The sequence below is a fragment of the Suncus etruscus genome, chromosome 13 (genome assembly GCF_024139225.1).
Source record: "Suncus etruscus isolate mSunEtr1 chromosome 13, mSunEtr1.pri.cur, whole genome shotgun sequence".
In the NCBI taxonomy this organism is placed as follows: domain Eukaryota; kingdom Metazoa; phylum Chordata; class Mammalia; order Eulipotyphla; family Soricidae; genus Suncus; species Suncus etruscus.
The window spans coordinates 47,248,425-47,275,093 of NC_064860.1; the positions used below are offsets into that span (position 1 = coordinate 47,248,425).

Genomic DNA, 26,669 nt, shown 5'->3' on the forward strand with positions numbered 1-26,669 from the left:
TTGTTTGTTTGTTTTAGCAGTGGTGGTTTTCTTAGTCTTCTTCTAGTGGTTGTGCTTTCTTTTCCTGTAGAAATCAAAAATATCTACCTATGAGAAGATGTGGGCTTTCATGAGCAGCAGGGACCAGATTGTCCTGGTTCAAAACAATGAAGAAGCAATTCAACGAGTACTCACTACTGATTATGCCCTACTCATGGAATCCACCAGCATTGAGTATGTGACCCAGAGAAACTGCAACCTCACTCAAATCGGGGGCCTCATTGACTCCAAAGGTTATGGAGTGGGAACACCTATCGGTAAGAGGGACAGGCATTATCCAAGTGTGGGTTGGGTAATTCCAATCACCTAGAATAGATGCTCTGCATGACTTAGTCAACAAGGGACTTAAAGAGTGACATAGTCATCAAGGGAAATATCTACTACAATATCTACTACTCAATCTACAATTGATCAGGCTTGTGAGCTAATTAAAGGTCAGCAGGTGATAAAACTAATCAACATTCATTAACTAGTGCTTTCAAGTTCTGTAACAATTTATCTGTTAGAATATAAAGATGTATTATTTTCTCCAGCATTATCTTTTCACAATGCCGTCCTAATTAATCCTTTTCATATCATTTTCTTTACTATTCATATTGCTTATGTGGTTTGTCTACCATAAATTATATTAAAATATAATACAATCAGTTTATGTGTGTTTTATATCTATAGACATAGATATAACACTAAAGTTATGGGGCTCATAATTCATGTTAACAGATTGGAAAGCAAAACTATATCGGCCCAAAAAAAAGGATAAAGATTAAACTACAATTTGCTGGGGTAAAATACTAGATTCAATTAATGATAACTATCCAAAGCCTCCAATATTTCTATTTCTTTAATTTGTACCCGTGTGATCCCTACAAATATGATTGCCTTACAGATGCATAGCTCAATAAACAAAATCCTCTTGTTTATCCAAGATGTAAAACTTTATCTATATTCAAGGGCCAGTTACTTATTTCCTCTCTATAGAATACTCCCTCTATGCTATGTTCCTCTCATAGAATTCTGTTATGTAATGTTTTGATCTGGTGGCAATCTGTCTTCTCAAGCGATTTATTGGTAATTTTCTGATAAGCATCTCAAAGGGGAAATATTGGCAATCACTTTGATAATGGAGCTAGTCTTATAAGCAGAAATCTTATTTGCAGTACAAATGTGATTAATAAGAAAAAGTGAAAAGTTGCACCCTCTTCCATAAATCCACAATCAATATGACCCTTGAATAAGTATCTAATATAAAAATACTTTGGAATAACACTATTTTAATATGTATGTTCTCTAGATAAATTTTCTATGTAATGGTTGAACTGGGAAATCTGTTTCTTCTGATCCTTTTGGTTTCATTTATTTTCTGAAGAAATACTAATATTATTAGTAAAAATGTGCATATATATGTATATATGTAATATTTTAGGCAGAATGCTCCCCTATAATTAAGTTTAATAAGTCTGGCATATTCAGTGATCTTCTTAAAAACAGAGATTTTTAAAAAAATTTCTCTTTTTATTTAAAAAGCAATGTCTTATCTCCTTAACCAATATTTTGTCTTCCCATTTTCGAAATTTGCTCTGCAGATAAGTTAGATAGGAGCTATTTTTCTATAATCCTTCATTTCCGTTCCTATTTAAGTGAGCTGATTTTATTTTATTTTATTTAAATAAATTATATACAGCAGGGGCTGGAGCAGTGGCACAGGGAGTAAGGCATCTGCCTTGCACTCTCTAGCTTAGGACGGACCACAGTTCGATTCCCTGGCGTTCCATAAGGTCCATCAAGCCAGGGGCAATTTCTGAGAGTATAGCCAGGAGTAACCTCTGAGCGTCACTGGGTGTGCCCCCCCCAAAAAAAAAAGTTATATACATCAAACAAGGAATCTGGGAGCGTGTGCCTTTGCATAAATCTTTTGAAAATCGGGAACTTAAGATGAACTTGCATATCCTGCATCTTCTTACAACTGTAGTTTCTCAATCAAACTACTTTTTGAGTACATTTTAAAGTTAACTTCACTTTCAGAGTTCCGTCCTCCACATCAGAGCCCATTCTCCACCACCTTTCAATAGCGTTCTTTGCCATCAAACTTCCTGTTTGGTGATAACAATAGAAAAGAACCCAGGTTTTACTCCTCCTGGGGATAATTGCACCTTAATATAATATTTTCAATGGAAAATAAAGGAATAAGGCTTTAACACTCCAATTAAGATTCCCAACCAAAGTCAATATGGTGAAAAAGACTGCATTTATATGAATGAGTCTGGCCTAGTCATTGATATCTTTGTATTTTATACAATGTGGCAGAGAGAGACTTGGATGTATCTGTGCAGTCTACTTTTTTGGCTAACCTCATTCATACTCTGACACAGAAGTTGCAAAGTGGAAGAGTTCCCCCCCCCCTAGATAAAAAGAAATACACTCCAGGAATTTTTCATCATGGTTATAAACCTGTCATGCTTTTAAACCAAAAACAATGAAGGAATAATTGGAACAGATGGCAGACCTCAGAGAGAATACATCCATTGGGAATCCAGCTGTTGGATAAATTTGTGAGATGTTTCTCCTATGATGAATTGACTCTTTAAGAAAGATCAGTTGCTATTCAGGAAGATCCGTGGATATCCATATATTTTTTTCAATGACTTGCAATAAATCACTTCCAGTGTCATTCAGACCTTTTAAGCAATGACAACAACAAGACTGAAACAAAAATATATTCAGATGTAAAAGAAATTTCTCTCTGCACAAGTCTGGTCTAGCCCTAACAACTCCCTAAAGGCTCCAGATTCTTTTTTGGCCAAGTCAATCCAGTCATGGCATAAAATTGAAAACTTCACTTCTGAGAGATTTTTAGAATAGAATCTCTCAAAATGGAACTCCTGGGGGACTCAGAATAAAACTTGAGGAGAAAGCCTTAAACAGGTTACCAAGAGACAGGAAATCACCTTCCTGAGAGACCAGCTTTAAACTGAGATCCAATCACTGTCTGGCTTAAATGTTTTACTGTATTGTGCAGCCTAAAGGCAGAGGAGAGACAGTCAACAGTTATTGAAAGCCCACTGTGTATACTATGATGGTTCCTGCTAAAACTGCTGCCAGAAGAAGCATTCTCACACCTTTCAAAGCACTTTCACATACATAAAGCAAAGCGTTGCTAGCTCTTAATTGCCCACATGCTATGTGTATGCTAATAGCGCCATTATTCTGGGCATTTTTAAGCCACTGGCCAATGTCTTTTAATTTGCCTTTCAAGAGCCTTTTTCCTGGACAATGCTCCATATTCTTAGTTGGAAAACCTCACTCTAACTCCAAAACAGTTTGTTCTTCTTTTAGTCTAGATTTTGAGTATTGGCAATGACTTTAAGATGTTGATGTGGAAGGGAGGAAAAATAAACAATGACCTAGGTCACCATTGACTTTTCTAATTTAAGCTATATAATAGATTAATAATAAGTACAAATGGAGTAAGGAAAAAGAGAGGTGGGTGGAAGAATAATCTAGCAAGTGAGTAATACTAGTAAAAAATTTTTATAAAGAATGTTAACTTAAATTCTTGGATCTGGCAATACCTACTACATTCATAATATATTTGGCATCCTAAATGTTTTCAATGAGTTAATGACTGGACTATACTATATAATTTCTAAGTTCATTTTTGTCTCTAAGATGTTTTATTTTTTCTTTTATAATTATTGCACTGATGTATGTTCACCAAAAGTATCTTTAGAGTTGACACAGGTATAGCCAGAGTGCCCTATTCTTTATCTGAGTATAATAAATATTAATATTTATCATTGTCCAAGGGAAATTAAATTAAGTCTCTTACCATCTTTCATATTTTTACTGATTCACATAAAGATCTGTCATTGCAAATGTATGGTTTTAACGAAATAGTGGTCAGTGCTCTTTAGCCCTAATATAATTGAAAGTTCAATGAATTTACTAGAAGATAGAACAGAAATTACACCAATAAAATCCACATAATATTTTAAAATTTGCTGAAGTTTGGGGCCATGGTGATAGTACAGCTTGTAAGGTACTTGCCTTGCATGTAGCAAACCCAAATTCAGCCCTCAGCATCCCTACAGTCCCCCAGGTCCACCAGGAGTGATTCCTGAATACAGAGCCAGAAGTCAACATAAATGCTACTTAGCTAGGGAAACGAAAAGAGGATCAGCTGAAGGATTTATGTACAGGACTGAACATAATTTCACATCACATAAGCTTCCAAGGGCTAGAAAACAATCACACAACCAAATTGTATTGCAAAGATGATTGCAAACTTTTGAGCTACTACCATATGAAGAAGATGAAAGAAATAAAATTAATGATCAAGATTGTCACAATATCAGATATCCAAAACCCAAGAAAAAGTAAAATACAATTACGAATTCTCCTCGAATGGAAAACGATTAATGAGTAACTCACCAGAAGTAGTGAGTGAACATTTCCTGCTTGGATCCTCCTTGTTTAGAAAGAACAGACCATATATGCAGAAATTCATTTCCATAGTTCAATTATTAACCTATCCATTTAATCAGAACCTTTATATTTTAGAATAGAACTATTGTGCTCTTTATCAGTCAATTTATACTTGGGGATTTCTAACAGTCAGCAAATAATTACATCTAAGATAATATTCCTTCTTGAGATCTTCTTGCAAAGTTTTATGGCTGATATCTACATGATCTTTCTGCAGGTTCTCCTTACCGGGATAAAATCACTATTGCTATTCTTCAATTACAAGAAGAGGGAAAACTTCATATGATGAAAGAGAAGTGGTGGCGGGGGAATGGTTGCCCTGAGGAAGACAGCAAAGAGGCCAGTGCTCTGGGAGTCGAAAATATTGGGGGTATCTTCATTGTACTAGCTGCTGGACTGGTCCTTTCTGTCTTTGTAGCCATTGGTGAATTTATATACAAATCACGGAAGAATAATGATATTGATCAGGTGAGTCATCTCTTTCTAGGACAGGGTAATTTTTCTTTTGTGCTATCAGTCTTAAGTTTAAAGGGTTGGAAGGGTTTAAGGATGCTTGCCCCCCATTTTTTTTTTGTAACACTCTATTGAATTTGATGCCCAGAAGAGCCATTCTTGAGTTAGAGCAAAAAGCTCTTGAATCCTTGCCAAGTGCTTCTGGCACAATACCCCATCATTTATTAATGAGAAGGAAGTGCCTTACACACTAAATCCAATTAATGCTATTTGAATGACAGTGCAGAAATTCCAAACTCAGTTACTTTCTTGAATGGTTATTTGCTCTTAAGACAGAAACCCTAGATAGAGACAGGAAAAATAAATCCCAAATTGGAAAAGATGTTTTAAAAAAAATTGTGAAAGAAATGGTAGTGTTTCTTCAATGTGCATTCTGAGCACACTTTCTAAAGCAATATGTAGGCCTTAAAAGTGAACTTTCTGCCCTATTGCATAATTTGTGAAAAGACAAGTCAACAGTTCTCTTGGCCAAAACAAAACAAACCACATAAAATTATACTAAAATATATTAGAAACTATTTTTCCAAATTATATTGATTCTTATGGTTGATTGAACAGGTAATCATTTATGCCTATAAATGATGAAAATCACAACAGGATCTTACACTGTACCGAGTAATATGATTCTAATTAACTATAATTTTGTCCTAAACATATGAAAATAAACAGCACACAAAACACAGAAGCAATCTAGTGTTTTGGGTGTCCATTCAATTACAAAATGCTGTTACAATTTTGACCCAATGAATTGTGAATAATGACTAATTTAATGCTCGACAGTCACTGTCTTGAAGTGTTTAATAGCGTTGAATAAGGGATTTCCACATTTTTGTTTTGTTCTGAAGATACTAAGCTTACAACTAGTTTTAATTAATAGACTCACACAAGTTCCACTTTCCTACTATAGAAACATTTCCTTTGTGATGGAATTGAATCTGTTTTGGCCATAAAAATTTGCCCCAATTGCAATGCAATCATGAAACTACCTAGCACCCCTTACTTGGAACTTGTTAGAGAAAACAATTTAATCAAAAGGGAGACTGCATTGATCTGCTTTGTCTTTTAACTTTCAATTTGCTCTTGAGGTGTCTTGTTTTATGCAACTAATTTGACAAATGAGTGCTATATTTGTTATGCTTTTTGTGTTCCTCATAATTGCCAGTTTCATTTGATATGAATTTTTATTTAAACACTCAATTTTGCTTCTGAGTTAGTCATTTTTTATATGTTTTCTCATTTCTTTTGCATGCAAGCTTCATTGTTTCTTTTACGAACTATCATGTAAACAAACAACCAATCAACTCCACTCTGGAACCACTTAATCTATGAATTAAGAATTAATTTTAGAAAAGAGAGGGATGCAGTAATATTGTATAATCCTTTTTAAGTGTGTCCAGTATAATTTGCTTGTTTTTGATATATCAATGTTGTCTGTGCCTATCAAGCATAAATAGTCACATTTCCCTATTCTTTTACAATGGCAAAAATCTACTTCTCTGGATATTGAATGTGATTTAATGAAAATAGATTTGTATCTTGTCTTTGCTGCCTAGACCTGTGTGTCAATAGATTTGTTTTGCAGTCAAGAGAATGGTTATTTTAGTTTTGTCTTCACACATTAAAAATAAATAACTCCTCATGAAACAGTAGATGCAGGCTTCAAAGCATGAAGACAACAACAGGCTAATTTTGTAGAATTCTTTTTTTTCCTTTTTTTTTTTTTTTTTTTTTTGCTTTTTGGGCCACACCTGGTGACGCTTAGGGGTTACTCCTGGCTATGTGCTCAGAAACTGCTCCTGGCTTAGGGGACCATATGGGATGCCAGGGGATTGAACAGTGATCTGTTCTAGGTTAGCGCTTGCAAGGCAAATGCCCTACCGTTTCCGCCACCGCTCTGGCCCCTAGAATTATTTTTATCTGTGTCAACTTTCCCTCTCTTTTTGCATACATTCTATCTCTATAAATTCTTTCAAACTACTAGCTGCTTTATTTATTATAATAATAAACAACATTCATTTTTATGCATATTGATCTCCTAATGTCACAGAAAAACTTGATCTAAGCTGAACATCACTCAGGAAGGCACAGCATCATCAAGAGGGTCCCTGGCTAGAAATCCATTAACCTCACGCTCTCAACCAAAACATAGTTACACAACTTAACTAGGCAGTATTATGATTTTTGTAAAAAATGGAAGGGGTTTGTTTCAAGCTATCTATTATTTCTTGCAAACTCTAAGTAAAGTCCTAAGCTCAAAAATAATGCATAGCATCTTCCATTTTCCACGGACTCAACCTCTCTCTTTGCATTAATGAACATCTTTGCATAAAGATGTTATTTTATTTCCTTCCCACTCACCCAGGATGGAGCAGTTGTTCTTGTAGCAATTTTTTGAGCGCTGCTGGGTTCAAACTCATTTCTCTAGATTCTGTGCCATTTTCAATTCATTCCAAATGTATTGAAGAGAAGGGTGAAGAGGAGAAAATAAATAGTGGGAAGAATTTTCATACACATTAGTTTCAGATCTCTCTAGATTTATTGCCCACCTGCATTCAACCTGCTGTAAATAATTCCCACTCTAACTCAACTTAGTGACACAGAAAGCATATTTAATTCTTTGTGACATAGAATGTCTACTTTCCCTCTGGGCTTGCTTCTTCTTCACAGTGAGGAGAATTGAAGATGCCTTTCATCTTCCCTCAATATGGGATGGGTTGCTTTTTATTCTCCTTAATGGGATTACCTCGATGTATGAAGTCACATTGTTTAGCTAAAAAAAGGGGGGGGGGTCCTAATTTTTGAAACATAAATCCAATCTACTCTGTGTTCCTTCTGGATTGCATGTTCAGGACAGTTGATTCTTGCCTTGAGTGTTTCTCAAAATGTTTTTACTTCAAATAACTAATCTTTTAAAGGAAATATCTGTAAATTTCAATATTTAGTCTTTTTAAATTTGTAAGCATGAAGATACTAAGATCTCTAGATACAGAGGTCTGATTTTATCACCCAGGACAGAGCAGAAGTCTTCCAAATATCACGAGAGCACAAAGGGGAGAGTAAATAAACCTGAATGGAATCTATAGTTAATCCCATGGCAATATACTCCAAGAGTGGAGAAACCCTGTATCTCTTAGGCCAAGAGAATTTCTTTTTGAATGACCCCAATATTTACTGTGCCTGTGCAGGAGGGGAAAAAAAGGCAAAAAGCACAAAACATTTTTATTTATTTATTTATTTACTTATTTTTTATTTACCTATCTACTTTTTGTCGATTTCTTTGTTTTGGTGTGGTTATTGAAGTTGTCTCCATTTATATTTTTTTCTTCTTTTCTTTCTTTATGTGCTCTGCCATGTTTTTTATCTCAAGACCATGGCTTTTTTGTGGTGCTTATCTTTATTGTTGGAGTGCTCACTGGATATTTTATTTGACACTTCTTTTTGTACTGTTAGGGTGTTTCACCCTCTTTTTCCCCTTCGTCTCTCAAACTGATGATGAGAGCCTCTAGAAGGATTCCGCCCATTTTCGGCGTATTTGATTTTTACCCCAGTTTATTACTTTTCTCTTCTTCAAACAAAACCACATAACTTGAACTATCTAGTCCTGCCTCCCAGTTAGAGGGGGGAAATTAAGGGAGGTACCAAGACCAAACAGGTGTAAGACTACTAAGTAGTAAGCTAGGTACAGAGGGGACCACATATTCTAGCAGCGCCGGGGGTGAGGGAGGAGGATATGGGAGGTAGGACGAGAACCAGAAGGAGGTGTAGGGAGGACAAATCGGTGATGGGAATCCCCCTGATTTTATGTAAATATGTACCTAAAATATTATTGTCAACAATATGTAAGCCACTATGATCAAAATAATAATTATATTAAAAATTTGTTAGCATGAAACAATAGTACCTTATTGCTTTACATTTGTAGAGCTACTGTGGAATCACTGTTTGTGAAATAAGACATGAGCGTTTGCTGCTTGTGAATGCATTATTATATTTGCCCAAGTTCAGAGTTGTAACCAAGTGTTGGAGTGTTATATTATTCTTAGTTTCAGAATTGCTTAATTCTGTGGTTGGAATGATAGTGCAATAGGTATGGTGTATGTCTCGCATGCAGCAGAGACGGATTAGATTCCTGCCCTTTGGTCTCCTGTGCACCATCAGGAATAACTTGTTTTAATGGTATATAAAGGTGTATTTTTTTAAGTTTTATTTTGACCAAAGTGGATTACAAATCTTTCACAGTAATATTCTAGGGACATAGCAACATTGAATCAGGGGCATTTCCACCACCAATGTTGTCCTCCCCCCACCCCTATTCCCAGCATGCATTCCATGTCCCCCACTTTTACCACCCGAGTTGCTAGTATAAGTGATCTCCTCTGGGCTAAGCATGTTGTAGATTGAGTATCGATTCTGCTGTTGTTGGCTATGGATTTGGTGTTTAAGTCTGATCATTTTTTTATTTCTACTTGAAGGAAAGAAAAAAATAAAATGGGGCAAAAATCAAGCAAGCAAAAAATGGAAGGAGTCCAGAGGCTATAAATATCAATTTAAGAGAAGAAAGGGAAGAAGGAAGAAAAACATAACAATGCCAAAAAAAAAATTTTTTTTTTTGTGGCTCTTGGGTCAACCCGGCAGTGCTCAGGGGTTACTCCTGGCTCCATGCTCAGAAATTGCTCCTGGCAGGCACAGGGGACCATATGGGACACCGGAATTCAAATCGATGACCTTCTGCATGAAAGGCAAATGCCTTACCTCCTCTCCGGCCCCTAAATTTTTTTTTTTAAAGTCAAACAAAAAACTCGAAAAGCACCACCGAAATAAAGACAACAACCACACAATAACCACAATCCTGAAATAAAAACAAAACAATGCACAACAAAGAAAACCCACAAAATAAACAAACAATAAACAACACGTCAGACACCTTATCGCTTGCGCCACTGCTCCAGCCCTAATTTTTGAATATAGAGCCAAGAATAACCCCTGAGCATCACTGGGTGTGGCCCCCCAAAAAACAACAACAACAAACAAATCCGTTATTGCTTAGTTCTATATATAGAACTACAAAAAAAGTTAAAATAGTTAAATTTAGATGTGGATACTAGCAGTAATAAAATTGGCCTTGTGTATATATATATATATATTTTAAAGATATAGTCCTGAGATTTTGATAATGAAGTTATTCCTCCTAAAAATTAATATTTGTATATTGTCTTAAAGTATATGCAACCTAATTCTGAAATTTATATACTACCATATTTTTCCCACACAGTTTTAAATCTAGTACTTTTTGTTCGTTTAGTTTTGTGGGGGCCACACCCAGCAGCACTCAGATTTTACTCCTGGCCCTGTGCTCAGAAATTGCCCCTGGCTCAGGGGCTCAGGGATTGAATCTGTGCCCATCCTACATCAGCAACATGCAAGGCAAATGCCCTACCATCATATTATCTGGCCCAGATCTACTGCTTTCAACTATTGCTTTTCAACATAATTAAGCAGTGAATTTAATATCAGAGCTATCCATCTAGAGACTTAGACTTTAGAATCAAGAGAGAATTTTCTAAATCAACCAGACTTAAGATTGAAGTTTTAAGATGGCCATATGATAATGAGTCAGACAAGTGACTGAATTTTTAATATGTAAATCTGAGATATAATTTTTATAATAAGATTATTTTGAAGGATTATTTTTCAAAATGTGTTCCACTAGCAAGCATTACTCTATACTTACCTGAGTAAGTCATCTTTAAAGCATTATTCTAAACATGTCTTGACTTTAGGCATGTTAGGTGCTTACTACTTAGTCATTCATTAAGAATTTTTATTTAGATGGAGAAGTTATAGCACTTCCCAAAATTATTGGCTCCTGTGATTTTTTTTTCTAGAAAGTTCTTTGAGAGATCAATCTTCTAGAGTTCATACCAGGGAATTAAAGAGAAATACACATGATAATGTGAATCTCAGCTAATAATGTAAACATTTCATGAGTCATGTCTGGCATAAATTTGCCACACTAAACCATGGTATTTTATTTGTAGGATGTTTTCTCGGATGATATATTTTCTATTAGATTAAATGAAATAATATAATGTCATAGAAAATAACCTATAAAATTCTATTAATGGACAATGACTAAAAGATGTTAGTTCCTTATAAATATAGTAAGTATTATTCTCAACTCACGTGGGCAGAAAGCAAACATTGCAGAAGAACAGCAGGTAGAGCACTTGCCTTGTACGTGGCTAACCCAAGTTCAATACCTGACTCCAAATATGATCTCCGAGCCCCATTAGGAGCAATCCTTGAGTGCAAAGTCAGTAGTAAACCTTGAGCACCAATGGATGTGATTTAAAAACAAAACCAGAAAGAAAAAAAAATAAATAAAACATTGGGCATATTAAAACTAAGACTGGGTCAGAAAGTAGGTTTTCTGGTTCAGGCACTCAAACTATCTCTAGAACCACTTTTCTCTTCACAAGCATTATAAAATCAATGAAAAGGCCAGAACACCCAAAAAGAAACACCCATATTGGCAATACACAGAGTTCGAGTTTAATTATTTTGGAAAGGAGCCAAAACAATAGCAATTATCTAAGGGACTCCATTGATTCTGGTATGCAGTAAAAACCTAGCATAATCTGATGTACAGAATTGGCACCCAATAAATCATTGTTCACTGATTGATGTTAGAAGTTAGGCCATTAACTTCAAGCAATATATATAATACCTCCTTAGCATTCAACATTCAATTCAGTCTTTTTTTTTTTAAAATAAACTTTGCACATCATTAAGATAGAAGCATCACTGCATTCTATTGACAAATGGCATTCAGAGTTGTAAAATAATGGTAGATTTTCTCAAAGTTTATCAGGTAAGTCACTGCCTTCTCTGCTTTTCCCCTCTTAAGAAACTTCCATTCATTTCAGATACCTGGGTCCTTACACTCTGCTCTTCCTCTGAAACATACCTTCACACTTTCAACTCTTGCTATCAGCTAAATGAGTGTGGAGACCACTATGACTTCACCAGAAGCCATTGTACTTTAATCAAAATTGACAATTCAATTTTTTACAAAGCCAGACAGTTAGATCTGCAAGTAAGGCACTTGCCTTACACATAGCTGACTGAGGAACTATTCCCGGATTCCCATATGGCCCACTAAGCACAGGTGGAAGTCACAGCTGAGCAACAAGCCAGAAGTAAGGTCTAAAGAATAAGGCCTATTCTTATGGAAGAAGTTCTCAGACTTCAGTGTGCCTCAGCTTACCTGGGAAAACACTCTAAATTATAAACTCCTTTAGAGTTTCTTCCCCAATGGGAAGAGAGTAGAAATTAGTGATTGCTTTATATTTGTTTGCTTTTTAATATCATCAAAAAACAAATGCTGAAAACTTTGTGTATGTAATTTTTACTAAAATTGGTTTCATATAGTAGTTTTTCTATCAGATTCAGTTGTGCACGTGAGAGTTACTTAAAACTATCCTCTATACAAGTTTGGTTTTTGGTTTGGGGGCCACATTCTGGTAATGTTCAGGGGTTACTCCTGGCTCTGCATGCAGGTATTACTCCTGGTGATGCTCAGAAAACAATACAAGATGCTAGGGCTTCACACCCAGGTGGGCTATGTGCAAGGCAAGGACCCTCCTGTACTGTTACTCTGGCCCCTAAAAGTTTATTTAAATAAGTTTTTATATGAGTTTTTTCTCCAATAGTTCTATATACAGTTGCTTTACTTAAGAGTAATTAGCAAACATGAATTTTCATTAAAATTGAGTTGAATGCAGCATTTTATTTTCATATTAGGTGGCAAATGTGAATTTTCATTAAAACTCATAGGTTATTTTTTGGGTTACTCTAAGAAAAAAATACTTAAAGAAGAGAACAGGGAGGTATGAAAAGATTTAATGAATGCATCAATAGCTCTTCAGTACTTAATTCTGTCTAATTTGTTTCTTAACTAGCCTATCTAGTCTACTATTATAAAGGGGACATTTGACTTATTTTGTTTTAGGTGAAAATTTATAAATGGAATTAGTGTAGAGCTTATTCCATTAAAATTGGAAATACCTAAGGAATGCATGGTAGACCAGGATGATGCCCTAAGGTAAATCAGCTAGTAGATCATATGACTATAAACCTATCCAAAGAAATTTGTTTCCAAATACCTCACTACATTTGACCAGCATTATGTAATATTCTATATTACCTATTTGAGCCAAAATTACAACACAATGAATTCCAATTAACTCCAATCCTTGATACTTATTAATATAAGATTTATTTCCCTGTTATCAAGTTAAACATAGCCTGAATAACCTCAGAAAGACAGCAAAACACTCTTATTTCTTGGAACATTTTCTGCACATCTAATGGTGCCAAATGGCATTATTAATTAACTCTACTGATAATGAAAATTTTCTACCCTCTGCTGCAGTTTAACCAGCCTTCAGGAACCATCTCATTATACTTCTTGTGGTTAAGGAATTATATGTCCAGATGCATAAGCTTATTAAAATCATTCCTTTCAAAAACTCTTCCATAAAGATTGATGCTATGTAAAATTTAAATTCTCCTTTAAATTTTTAAAGGATTCTATTTGTACAAAGATAAGGGGCTGCTCATTCTAGAAAACCAACATTAGGAAAGTACAGTGTGGCTTCACACAATTGAATCTGGTAGTTATCTGCCTAAATAAAGTCCTAGACTAAATTACACAAAAATGTGTTTCCAGACTTTGATAAATACATCCAGAGACACATTTAATAATGAGAAGGATATAAGTGATATAATTAAAATACCTCACTCATTCCATCAATCATTTTAAAATAGTGGTTTGACCATGAGCTGGAGTGATAGTACAGTGGGTAGGGCATTTGCTTTTCATACTGCAAACCTGGGTTAGATTGCCAGTAACCCATATGATCCCAAACACCACCATGAGTGATTTCTGAGTTTCAAAGCAAGGAGTAAGCCCTAATATCATCAGATATGTGATCCCCCACCAAAAAATAATTGTTTTAACTAGAATTTTCTTTCTGCCCAATTTACTTGATTTTTTTACTGAATTTTTTAGAGTTAATATATTCAGACTTTGTAAACTTCAATTGAGAATACTGACCTGAGGCTGGACATATAGCACAGGAGTTAAGGCACTTACTTGCCTTGTAAGCAGCCAAGTATTGTTCCCCTACACTACATAATCAAATCCCTACACTACACAATCAATTCCCTACACATTCCCCAAGCATCTATTAGTGAAGGCCTGGAGGCCCACCTAGCATGTTGGGCCTAGTACTGGAAACCTCAAGTACTTTTAGGCCAGCCCTGATTATCCTGAGTATCATAGAGTCTAAATACTCAGACCCATCCATTGATCTATAGGCCCAGTCGACTGAGGATCGCCAGAAGTGGCTACCTCACACTCCCACCTTTCAAGTCCATTTAGGAAGGAAAAAAAATATCTCCCTTTTACCAGCTTTTATCAGTCACAAAAACTAAGAAACTATTGTTCATAAATAGCCCACCCTGAGAGGTGGGAAAAAATAGCCCACCCTAGCTTAGTATCCTTTTTCTCTCTGTGTCATTTGACAGCTCTACAAAAGGCTTTCAAGTACCTTTAGATTCTTTTCTATAGTTGTATCAACTAATTTAGCAAATGATTTAAAAAAGTCTATCAGGTTATTTCTGTAATTCTACAAAAAGGATTTCTCTTACCTGGAAATCCAAACATTGATCAATTAGCAGAGAATCCAGGAAGCAATTAACATCCATTTAGAAATAACCTGCAATGCATAAGTTGTCTCTATCTTATAAACCAAACAGTGAATGATGTTTGTAGCCCAATGAGAAGATGACTTTGGAATTATAAATCAAGGATTCAAGTTTCTCTGCTGGTACAGATTTGGGGGGAAATTGTGCACTTTTCTCAACCTCAGTTTCTTCACCTGCAGAATGAGGTGGTTGCATGTCACCATAATATCATTTAAAGCCAGTAGAAAGTGGGCAGGAAATAAAAATGATAAAGTGCAAAAAGAAAGACATATGTACATATATAAAATTGAATAAGGTTGTATTATTATCTTGCCTTGCCATTAACTCAAGGTAAAATAGGATAGAGAAAATTCACTGTCCTGGCTTTAAAGAGTGAGAATGTTGCCCACCAATTCAAACATGAAAATTACTATAAGTAAAAGGAAAATTGCAGACTCAGAATCAGCCTTAGTTTTGAGTAGTCTGCACAATTGTTAAAAGTTTATTCCTAAAGAAAATTGAACTGATTGCATACTACATCGTCACTTTAGAAAGAGATATTCAGTGAGGCTGCATTTGAAACAAAGGGCAGTCTATTCTAGAACTGAAGTCATTTTGCTAAGAGACAAAGAAAAACAAAGAGAATGAACAATTTTCTTTTTCATTGTTCTTATTTTCCACTGATTTTAGCCCTATTTTACCCTCCACCTTGATCAAGAAATGTTTTTGTATGCTTTTCCTCCAAGGAAAGGATAAGTAAAATTGTTAACTTTACAGTTTTAAATAGAGTGCAAACGTGTGCTGTAAGCAAAATTCTTGAAAAACATGCCTTTCCAGTTAGAGATCTATTTGCATATATTATTAAATTAATTGTTTGAATTTAAAATAATCATTTGTAATTAAGATGAACTAATTAAAATGCAAAGTTCCAAATTTGGGGTTATCTCTCCCATGATAGTTCCTAAATATTTCCTGTCTTTGACCACTAGCAATAAAAGAAAGAATAAAGAGAAGCAGTAAATTTGAGGTTCACCTGTATGCCTGCATTGGGCCTTGTAAATGTCCATTATCCCCATCCCCTTTTGAAGGCACAGAAAATTTTAAAAGCTAGGAAATTATCACAGACACTTATTTAATTTAATTTAATTTAATGACATGCATAGCATAGTTTAAGAGCTGAAATGATATATTATTGTGAGAAACTCACTAAAATCGTTAAAGCATTTTGTCTGTAGTATTATAGGATTCACTTAATTTATAATTTTTGATCATAATTTTGCTTGCAGAAAAATATCAAAATATGAAGAATGAAGGAAAATTATTCTGTAATATTTTAATATCTGGTAGAGGAAAGTTACTGTGAAGTGCTCAATTTCATTAAAAATGGTAGCCCAGAAAATGGTAAGATTTTTAGACAAATGTCTCAAGTAAAGTATACCAGTATACATCAGTGAGTCTTATAGGGTCTTGTTTTGTTTTGTTTCTGTTTGGGGGCCATACCTGGCAGCACTCCAGGGTTACTCCTGGCTCTGTACTCAGGAATTACTTCTGACAGGCTCCTGGGACCATAAGGGATGCTGGGGATCGAACCCAGGTCAGCCACATGCAAGGCCTATTGTTCTGGCCTCATAACCTTACAGGGTCTTATTCATTCCTGGAAAAATCTCAGAAAAAGTATCCAAAAATTTGACAACCTTTTCCAGGAACAAGTTTATGAAAGGGCTGGTAGTACTACTAGTAGAAGAATGAGTTGCAAGTAGAAGTGAGAAAGACTCAAAGCATAAATCTGACATGGAATCCCCAGGTAACCACAGAAAGATAAATACTGATCACCATTCATGGCTTTGTAGAATATCACACACCCATGGAAGCCAGAAGCATATTGCAACAGCCTCTCCAATTATCAGTCATGTCTAGGCCTTCCATAGGTCCCCCTTAAACTCAGGAAAGAAGGGGAGGAAACAGAAGGTGAGAAGTCTTCAGCATCTGAGTCAAAATTCTTTAATTCCATAAAAACTCTTGTGTGTGGTTTTGGGCCACACCCAATGTACTCAGGGTTTGAGCTCAGTGATAACTCCTGGTGGTCATAGAGGACGAGATGGGGTTTGGGGGATTGAACTCAGATCAACTGCATGCAAGGCAAAGGCCCTAGCCACTTGACTATCTCTCCACCACGCCTCCAAAGCATTATTAAACCAAAAGTGAATTAACTCTAGTTGAAAAGCAGAGTGCAATCTCTTATCCAAGGTGAGTTAGGTTATTTTTTTAAGTGGCATTGCTTTGTATTGGGAACCCATTTGAGTTTATAGCTTGGGGGTAAAAATGAGATGTAGTCATAAGCCCTCAAGATTTTACACATTGTTTGGCACATGCATAATGAGTAGTTAACACCTTCAGTCAAAGTGAACTTACCTTGAGGCTGGAACATTCTCTGTTGGAGAAAGGAAAAGCAAATAATTTCTTATGAAGTTTAGTTTTATGGTCCTAATTCAACCTTATTTGCTCAGGCACTTTTCACTAGATGAGAGAAAGCCAAACCCAGTGATATCATCCCAAATTCTCATTACAGTCCTGTTCATGGGTATGAGAGAAACATTTAGATGAAACCCAGGGTTCCAAGTTTGCCAAAGAGGCTCAGATAGACAGACTCAAACTCAGGCAGTAGCTTCTGTGACAAGAGTCTGAGAAGGAAAGCGCTACTGTGGGCACTGCTTTGCCATACAAACCTTCCTTTCTACTGGAAGTCCGAGGGAATTGCTTAACCTGTGGGAGCTTTCCAGAAGCTTCCCCTCATGCAAAAGCATCTCTGTTTTTTGGGGGACTGGAGTGAGCCAATGTCCAGTCTCCTAAGCCTTGCTTGTAGACCTAATCATACTCTTTCTGGAACAGAAAAATGTCTCTCTTGCTCTTGAGAGCCCCCAAAAGGCCAAGAGACACACTGTGTAGCCTTTCACTGTTTTGCACTAAAGGTCTCAGAAAATATGTGTCATTTTCTTAAATCCTTAGAGTCCTGCCCCAATCAGCCTTTCTGCCATTCCTCATCCCCAAGGTGTTTAAACTCACAAAAGGCAAATGAGGGGTTCCTTGTGAATATTCTTCAATACCAAAGCTTTTCCATCATCTAGCTCAACATCTCATTTTGAAAGCCAGTTCGCAACACTTCTGTTCATGCCCAGCCCCAATCCTATTTGTTGGATCCAGAAGGCTCTAAGGCAAACTTTTTGAATTCAAAGTGCTTCTTCTTCTTCTTTCAAACACCTTGGTGTGGTAATTAATAGCTTCAGAGAAGTCAAGGACTTCTGTAGATCCATAAAAGGCTATTTAAGAGCTCAAAGCTGCAAATGTGACTTTTTTCCCTTATCATCCTTACCCTGGGGCAATACATATCAAAGTTCTTGTTGCAATTTTAGAAGTCAGAAAAGGGTTGGAATTCAGAAGAATTAGAAAAGTATAGAAATTAATAGCAAATTTTATGTTGGCTCAATATTAAACTCACATTTTATAGTTTTTCATGAAATTATTCCTGATGTTAGAGGGAAAATAATTTATACAACTTTCTCTATATCTGTGTGTGTATATATACACATATACCCTATTATATATACCCATATATAAATTGAGGAATACAGGTCGGAGCAGCTTCCTCAGGTAAAAATTTCTTGGAACAGAGCTTGAGAGATTGTACAACTATAGGGCTCTTGCAAAGCCAAACCCACAAAGCCAACCCAGGTAGGCATCCCTCAAGCCTAGCAGGAGTGATCCTTGAAAACAGAGCCAAAAGTAAAACTTGACCACTGTTGAATGAGGCCCAAAATCAAAGCCAACAAAAAAAGGGCAAAATAATTTGTGTTCTTAGATAGACCAATTCTTAAAAGTCTTTAATATATGCATATATATGCATAAATATTCACATATATGTATATAATGTATGCTATTCTACAATCGATTTATACAGGTTTTAATGAAAAAAACTCTAAATGATGTCCAGAGATCTATGGTACTTATCACATACGTAGCTGAACCCCAGTTATCCTAGTCCTTCAAACACAGCCAAATGTGAATATGGCTAGATCTAAAACCAGGGCCAGGCATAAGCCCTTAGCACCAACCAAGTGTGCCTCACAAACACCTCCCAAAATCAAAATGAAAAAAAATATTTTAAATTTAAAGTAATGTTTTTTTACAAGAACTACTTGTTAAAAGAAAAAGCAACTCATTGAAACACTATTTCCACAGAACTATGGCAGTAACTTTACCAAACCAAGAAAATATGAGCATAAAAATAAGAATAATCATAGTAGTAATCCCACTCTTTTCAGTATATTTTGTATTTGCTAAAAAATGATCTCCACAGTTTTCAAATCTAGTTTGCCTTAGCAGTGATTTGCATACAAAGATCTTTTTATTTCTATAAAATGGCGATAATATTTACTATATCTTTCTTTTCTTCCATATGTAATTTGTAAATTTATTTGACAAATACATTTTGAGTGAGTTTAACTAAAGAACCTCAAAGAAAGAAATTTAGAACTGAAAGATAACACAGGAAGCATGAATATTATAAAGAGATGATATCTGGCACAATATGGCTCCCCCAGCACTATCAAATTAGCAATGAAGGCCCCCTACGCACAGCTGGGCTAACCCTAAAGCTCTCCTATGTGGCAGAGCCCAAATAGCAAAGTCTTCTTGAACTGTCAGGTATAGGGGGATAAATATCACTGAGAATAGACTCCTGGTCCCCAAAGCATAAATAGTAAATTTAAGATAAAGGTGAGGGGTCAGGGATTAGAGCCATACATAAGACAGCAGGTAGGGCTGGCATTGAATGTAACCAATGGGTTCTATTCCTGGAATCCATGGGGTCCCCATAGCACTTCCAGAACTAATTCCTGAGTGCAGAGCCAGGAATAACCCCTGACCATTGACAGGTATGGCTCAACACAAAAGCAATAAAAGGATAAAAGTGTCAGGAAAAAAGGGGAGCTGTCTAGTCTCATGAGAGTACACAGAAATCAAATATGTGCAGTCGATCTAAAGGAAATGTGATACAGTGGGCAATTAGATAGAGAATGAGCCGAGGGACAAAAAGAGAGAGGGAGAGAGAGGTTAAGAAAACAGGCAGGAGAAGGGAAAGTGTGTGTCCTTTGTGTTTGTAGTCACACAATATAAGAAGAGAATAAGTATCTTGCAAAATAGGCAAGTATGTTCTGTTTCTTTCAGAAATAGTCCTAGTTTATTTACAACTATTGTAACAGATTACTCTTATTGTTACCTAACATAGATACATATATGCATACATGCATAAATACAAATAGAGTTCTATATTAACCCAGAAGGAGGAAAAAAACCTATTCTATATTAGCAGAAGGAGGAAAAAAACATCTTGTGTAGCTACTAACATTTACAATTAAAACTCTAGGGGTCAGAGAAATAGTACAAGGGATAAAACAAGTAAGCCATTATGGGCCCCAAATGAACAAAAGTCCTTAAGAGAAATTCTAAGTTACAAAGCACTAAAGGATATGTCTGGGGTGTCCTATCCCAATTTCCCTGCAAGGCAGTGAGGCAGACATCTTGGTGTCTATTATCTTCTGATAAAATTGCAGTTTAAGCATTTAGCCTATCATACTTATTCGTAATTTTTTCTTTGGCTCTATGTGCATGAGGGTGTTCATGGAAACGGCACAGAAATAAAAGCTTTGGAATGTTACTAACTTATGGACCTAATGAAGTTTAGTCCTTCTGTGCTATCTATATATCTTTCATCTTGAGATTGTCAAAGGCAAAGTTGATTGATGAATCTCAGCCCCTCCCTGTGACTTTGTGCCAGGATGACCTTCACAGTTTCATTTCCTGATTCAAGAGTGTGCAGTGGTACCTGAGCTCATGGCCAGTAGGAGCCTTAAAGGTCATCTTTTCTTGTGGCTACAGCAAAAAACTCAGAAGCAGAAAGGTCAGCCCCCAAATTCTTGCTGTTTCCTTTTTGACAGTTGGTGACAAAGTAAGAATCAAAAAGAAATCATAGTTTGTGGTCAAAGACCACAAAGAATCTGGGACACCGATAAAACTCTATTTATATTCTTTTTCACACTGGTGGCAAAAAATAAACACTTGGGGTTAATAGAAAGCATAAAGCTAGTTGTTGTATTTTAAGGCACTATAAAATATGAAGGAGAATTTTATTTTCAAAAACTGAATCGAACCATATTATCAAGATCTCTGCCTCTCTTCAAAAATAGGGAAAGAGAATTACAAGACTGTCCTAAGACTATAAGCATTTGGGGGTTGGTTTGGTTTGGTTTGGGGGTCCACATCCAGCAGTACTTGGGAATTACTCCTATCTCTATGCTTAAAGAACATTCCTGTCAGGGCTCATGGAACTATCTGGGATGCCTGGGATAAAACCTGGGTCAACCATAAATAAGACAAGCACCCAAACCACTGTACTATGCCTCTACCTTTCCAGTCCTTTCCCCGCACTGTGTATCCTATATGAATCATAAGTCATACTCAGAGACTGACTTTGGTTGTGCCAATTTAAAACATTGTAGAATTTTTTAAACTATTATGTAGAAAAATAATTTTAAAACAAACTTCTTTTATAGTGATTGAAATAAAAAATTAATCGGGGACCAGAATGGTAGTGCAAGCAGTAGGGTGTTTGCCTTGCATGCGCTGACCTAGGACGGACCATGGTTCGATTCCCTGCATTGTAATATGGTCCTCCAAGCCAGAATGATTTTTGAGTGCATAGCCAGGAATAACCCCTGAGCATCACCAGGTATGGCCCAGAAACAAACAAAATTAATCTGGGGCCAAAGTGATAGTATAATGGATAGGACATTTGCCTTGAATTCAGCTGACCTTGATTCATTTTCCCTATACCCATGTACTTTCCAGAGCATTGCCAGAAGTGATTCCTGGGTGTAGAGCCAAGAATAAACCCTGAAAACAGCTGGGTGTGGCAAAATAAATAAATAACATCACCAACAAAAACGTTAATGCCCAAAGGCAGGCAGTGGGAGGGAAACAGGGAACACTGGTGGTGGGAAATGTTCATGGATGAAGGGTGTGTACGTTGTAAGACTGAAACTCGATTTTGAACAACTTTATAATCATAGTCTTTAATTTTTTTAAAATGTAAAAATATTGGCATAAAATAGCTAAATAAAGAAAAACATCTAATATATTAAATAAAAAATTAATCCATGTATGAGATTTTAAGTGAAAGGAATTGAAATATAGGAAATCAGATGACTGAGTTCTTAATATAAAACTTTTCTTCTGGTGAACCAATTTTAATTTGCAAACTATTTGCTATGTCCAATATTAAGTTCCTCTTCTCTATAAAGAATATAACTCCTTTCTTATGTTTGTGAAGAGTTTTATGTGTGATGACTCTCCTTTTTTTCCCTTTTCATTTTAATGAGTTTCCTAAAACCAGTAATATCCTATGCAAAATCTTTCCTCCATGGAAGTAAATGTCTGAGTGAAGGTCGCAAAATCCCTAACACACAATACTATTGACCACAATGCCATTAAAAGTCTTAATTGCTATTAGTAGTGACACATAAACCTCATTATTTAATATTGCAAAATCAATGTATATCATCTGTGCTGTGATATTTTTAAACAAAAAATAAAACAAGTGAGGCTTGATCAATAATACAGCAGTAGAGCATTTGTCTTGCATGTAGCCAACCTGGGTTTTAACCCAGCATGCCCTATGGTCCCCTGATCATCACCAGGAGTGATTCCTGAGCTCAGAGCCAGGATGTGAGCACTGACATATCTGGCCCAAAAACCAAAAAAATAAAAAAGTAAAAGAATAAAATAAAACATGCTTCATTTAGAAATTCTGTGGAAGAAGAGAGAGAAGTGGGGGGAGAAAGTAATGAGCTAGAGAGAGAATGTAGGCTTTTCCAGAGTGGAGAGTGAACCTCAGTACCCATTTCCTTGTTAAAAAATTGAAAGCACATATCTCAAAAGGAAAGATGTGGTTAAGATGTACATGTGCTCAGGTAACATATATGCTCATGGAGGTCATATGCCACTGTGATGTTTTTGAATAAGAATTCATAGAAGGGTGGAGTGATAGCACAGCGGTAGGACGTTTGCCTTGGACAAACGTGGCAGCCCTGGACAAACCTGGATTCAATCCTCTGCATCCCACTTATTATGCCTGAGATAAGAAACTGTAGTGGAACAACTTTGTTTAGAGGTGTACAACTTTTATGCCAAAAATTCACAACTCAGATCAAGTTTATATGTCTGGTTTTTAAATCACTCAGAAGAAAATGAGAGCATGCAAATTGTGGTAAATGGTATTAACTTTTTTGGGGATGTAATGGAATGTTTCTTTTCGAAGATGCATAAGGCCCTGCCATTCACTTTGATCGTGAGATCACCCCCAAACATTTCTTACTTTGCATACATGGGAAACAGTTTCTTCCTTTCAGACACTTTCAATCTGGAGAAATCAAGTGGTGGCATGTTGACCTTTGACTCTTTCAACCATGTCTGTTTTGTGACTTCATGGTAGAAAAAGTGATGCTTGAACTTTCATACACTTTACCAAAGTGTATTTATTTATTTATTATTCAGAGATCTTATCTCGGATGAAATAAATGACAGAAAATTATGGTTTATTATGCCATTTATATATTGCGCATGTGGATGAACAGTGGTAGTGAAATTGTGATAGATATATACATGAATATGTATGCCATCTGCATAGGTATACCATTTTAAATCACAATTCCATTTTCTTTTTATATTATACCATCATTTTTGCTGTGCAGTTCAGTATCATTATTTTCATTTCAACCACAGCTGTATCATTGCTGCTGCCAGATTTCTGTGTGTATCTGTGTGTGTCTGTGCGTGGTTTGTTTTTGGTTTTGTTTTTGAGAAAATATACAATTTAAAATTGTTTTTTTTTCTTTTTTTTATCAGAAAGGAAATTCATCAAGAATTAGATTTTATTTTAGGAACAAAGTAAGGTTTCATGGGAGAAAAAAACAAAGCCTTGGTGTAGAGAAGGTTTGTTCATTTTCTATAGCATTACTGAAGTGTGCGTATGCCTTGATAAACCTATCAATGTTTGGACCATCTCAATGGGGGAAATGACCTAACTTAAGTCTATTTTCGTGTCTCTGCAAAGGTAAGTTATCTATTTGGATGGCCATGAGGTTTCTCTACGTGGGTAGTTTTATACTACTATGTATGTGAATGCCCTTTAAGTAACTGTCTCAGATCTCCCCAGCATATCCAAAAGTGGGTGGGCAGGGGTGGTGGAGGGGGAGGAGGAGGAGGAGGTATGGAAAGAGGATGAGAAATTGTTTGTCAGAACTGCCTTAGACTAATCCCTTGTATCCATAAAATCCTAGGCAAGAGACCTACCACTGAGCAGTGAAAATAATTCGGTGAAAACTGATGCCCTATTCTTTCATCTTCTCTAGTGTCTCTCTTTCAATGCCATCATGGAAGAACTGGGAATCTCGCTCAAAAATCAGAAAAAGTTAAAGAAAAAATCAAGAACTAAGGGGAAATCTTCCTTTACAAATATCCTTACTTGTCATCAAAGACGAACTCAGAGAAAAGAGACAGTGGCGTGAGCCAGAAATATGGTCATAAGCTTTGAGGAAGAAAAAAAGAATATGCTTCCTCCAGAATTTTGGGGAAAAAAGAATTTCTGACATGTGTGCACTATGTTTCCAGGTCTATATACATATCTGCTTATGTATACAGATGATAGAAATACAAAGGGTTCAAAAGCTCAACCTAGACAACTACTACTAGTTGAATGACACTGGTTCTTTGGAAGTGAATTTGTATGATCACTTATTATGCCTTTTCACTATTGCCCCCCTCCCTAATAAATTGCTGTGTGTGCTTTCTAAATAATAAAAACAGGGTTTTTTTCCAGAACAAGTGTGATTGTGGATTTGTGTTTCATTCATAGAGCTGGTTTGCTAAATAGTAATGACTGTTGATTATCCAGATTTAATGAGCCCTTTCACCTATTTAGACAAACACTAATTTTCATCTGAGTCTTAAAATATTTTTTAATTTATAGCAAATAGGTTTCTGGGTTTATTTTGTTATGTTTTATTTAGAAACAACGTTTATCTCTTGGGGGCTACACCTAGTTTTGTGTTCAGGGGTCATTACCAATCATCTTGGGGAACCATGTGGTATTGGGGACTAAACCTTGAACTCTTTCAAGCAAAGCATGACGAGCTCAGTCCACTGAATTATCCACTAGCCCAGAAGTTATTATAGTCATTTGTTCATTTATTCATCTTAATGTGGTAATATCTATTGTATTGCTTACTTCTTTTTATTAATTGTAAAATTAAACATGAATAAGTTTCAGGCATTCAGTGTTCCAGCACCAATCCTTTCACCAGTGTCTATTGCCTTCCACCAATGTCTTCAATTTCCCTTTTGTTCCCCAACAGATCTCTATAGCAGGCGCTATAATTATAAATGTTAGATGCTCTGGTTTAAGTGACTATTACTGATAAAGTTTTATGTCTAACACCCCCAACTCCTTCATGTCTACTTTTATAGTTCAAATGATAATAGAAATATCAGTAGGTACAATATTAAAAATTTATTAAGAATCAGGGCTGGAATGATAACACAGATGTATGGTGTTTTCTTTGCACACTGCTGAACCAGAACAGACTTGGGCTTGATACCTGGCATGCCATATGGTCCCCAAGCCTCCCAGGAAAGATTTCTGAACCCAGAGCCATAAATAACCCCTGAGTGTGGCCGATGTGGCCCAAAAACAAACCAAAAAATAAAAATAAATAAAAAGAGTATTCTAACAGAAGTGTCCACCACATGCTCAGATCTATTCTAGGGTCTGTATGTACACGAAAAAGAGTCACACGTGGTCCCTGCCCTTACATCATATATCAATTAAGGAGAAACACTCAGTGACTCTTATTAAGAATAGTATTTCCTTAGAGGAAAGTAGAATGAAGGAACTGCAGGGGGAAAAAATCTCCTTTTAAACCGATTTGGGGACAAAAGGAGACTTTTTGAGGAAGGCATAGTTAAGATAAGACTTAAGTATTACCCAAAAGATGACAAATCAATCAGGCATGAGATTGGGGAAGGCAAAAACATAGCAGACTGGTGAAGCAGCAATTCAGATGCTGTGAAAATAGTGCACAGAGGTCAAAAGGAGTGAGAAAGAATAGTAGCTTGATGTTACTAAAATGCAATGAAATACAAGGAAATTGTACTGGCAAACAATAGAAAAATAATTTATAGAAAGAATATATAGAAGAGAGTAAGGTAACTTCTTTCATAAGCCCAGAGAAAGGATATTATAGACTGGACCAGAGGAACAGCAGGGACCAGTAAATGGATAGAGGAATATTTCATATGATCAGAGACTTAGAAATGGATAGTAAGCAGGAAAAAATAGTGGAATAAAGAAAAATTCTAAAATCTGGGTAGGATGAAAGCTTAACTGTAGGTTGAGGTATCTTTTATTACATTGCAGCAATAGGAAATAATGGAAAAGAAGTAGATATGGATCAATATTTCATTTAAAATATCCCGTTGGTTCTCATAAGATTATTCTATAACAAAAAAGAAACCTTTAATCTACTCCTTTTAGAGTTTAAGCATAAAAAAATTCAAAATATATATATATATATATGTATATATATATATAAGGAAATCAAAATTTTAAAATAGCAACAACAAGGTTTGATCATTCTTTTTCAACAAATATCTTTCTTTTTTTCCTTTAAAATTATTTTAGGAGGCCAGAGTGATAGCATAGTGGTAGGGCACTTGTCTTGCATGTGGCTGAGCCAGGAAAGACTCAGGTTTGATCCCCAGCATCCCATATAGTC

The 26,669-nt window shown here is 35.9% G+C and overlaps 1 protein-coding gene across 4 annotated transcripts in view; it reads left to right on the forward strand.

The window, feature by feature from the left end:
• GRIK1 (glutamate ionotropic receptor kainate type subunit 1) overlaps positions 1–24,711 on the forward strand; it is a 495,577-nt gene extending 470,866 nt beyond the window's left edge. For 2 of the 4 annotated variants that reach the window (XM_049785753.1, XM_049785754.1), the window contains 4 exons: positions 71–296; positions 4,739–4,989; positions 23,743–23,829; positions 24,249–24,711. In XM_049785753.1, the coding sequence (XP_049641710.1) occupies positions 71–296; positions 4,739–4,989; positions 23,743–23,829; positions 24,249–24,404 (720 nt within the window). In that variant the 3' untranslated portion in view covers positions 24,405–24,711. The remainder of the gene's footprint in view (positions 1–70; positions 297–4,738; positions 4,990–23,742; positions 23,830–24,248) is intronic. The other 2 variants (XM_049785756.1, XM_049785755.1) reach the window with 1 other exon arrangement.
• The last annotated feature ends 1,958 nt before the right edge of the window (positions 24,712–26,669 follow it).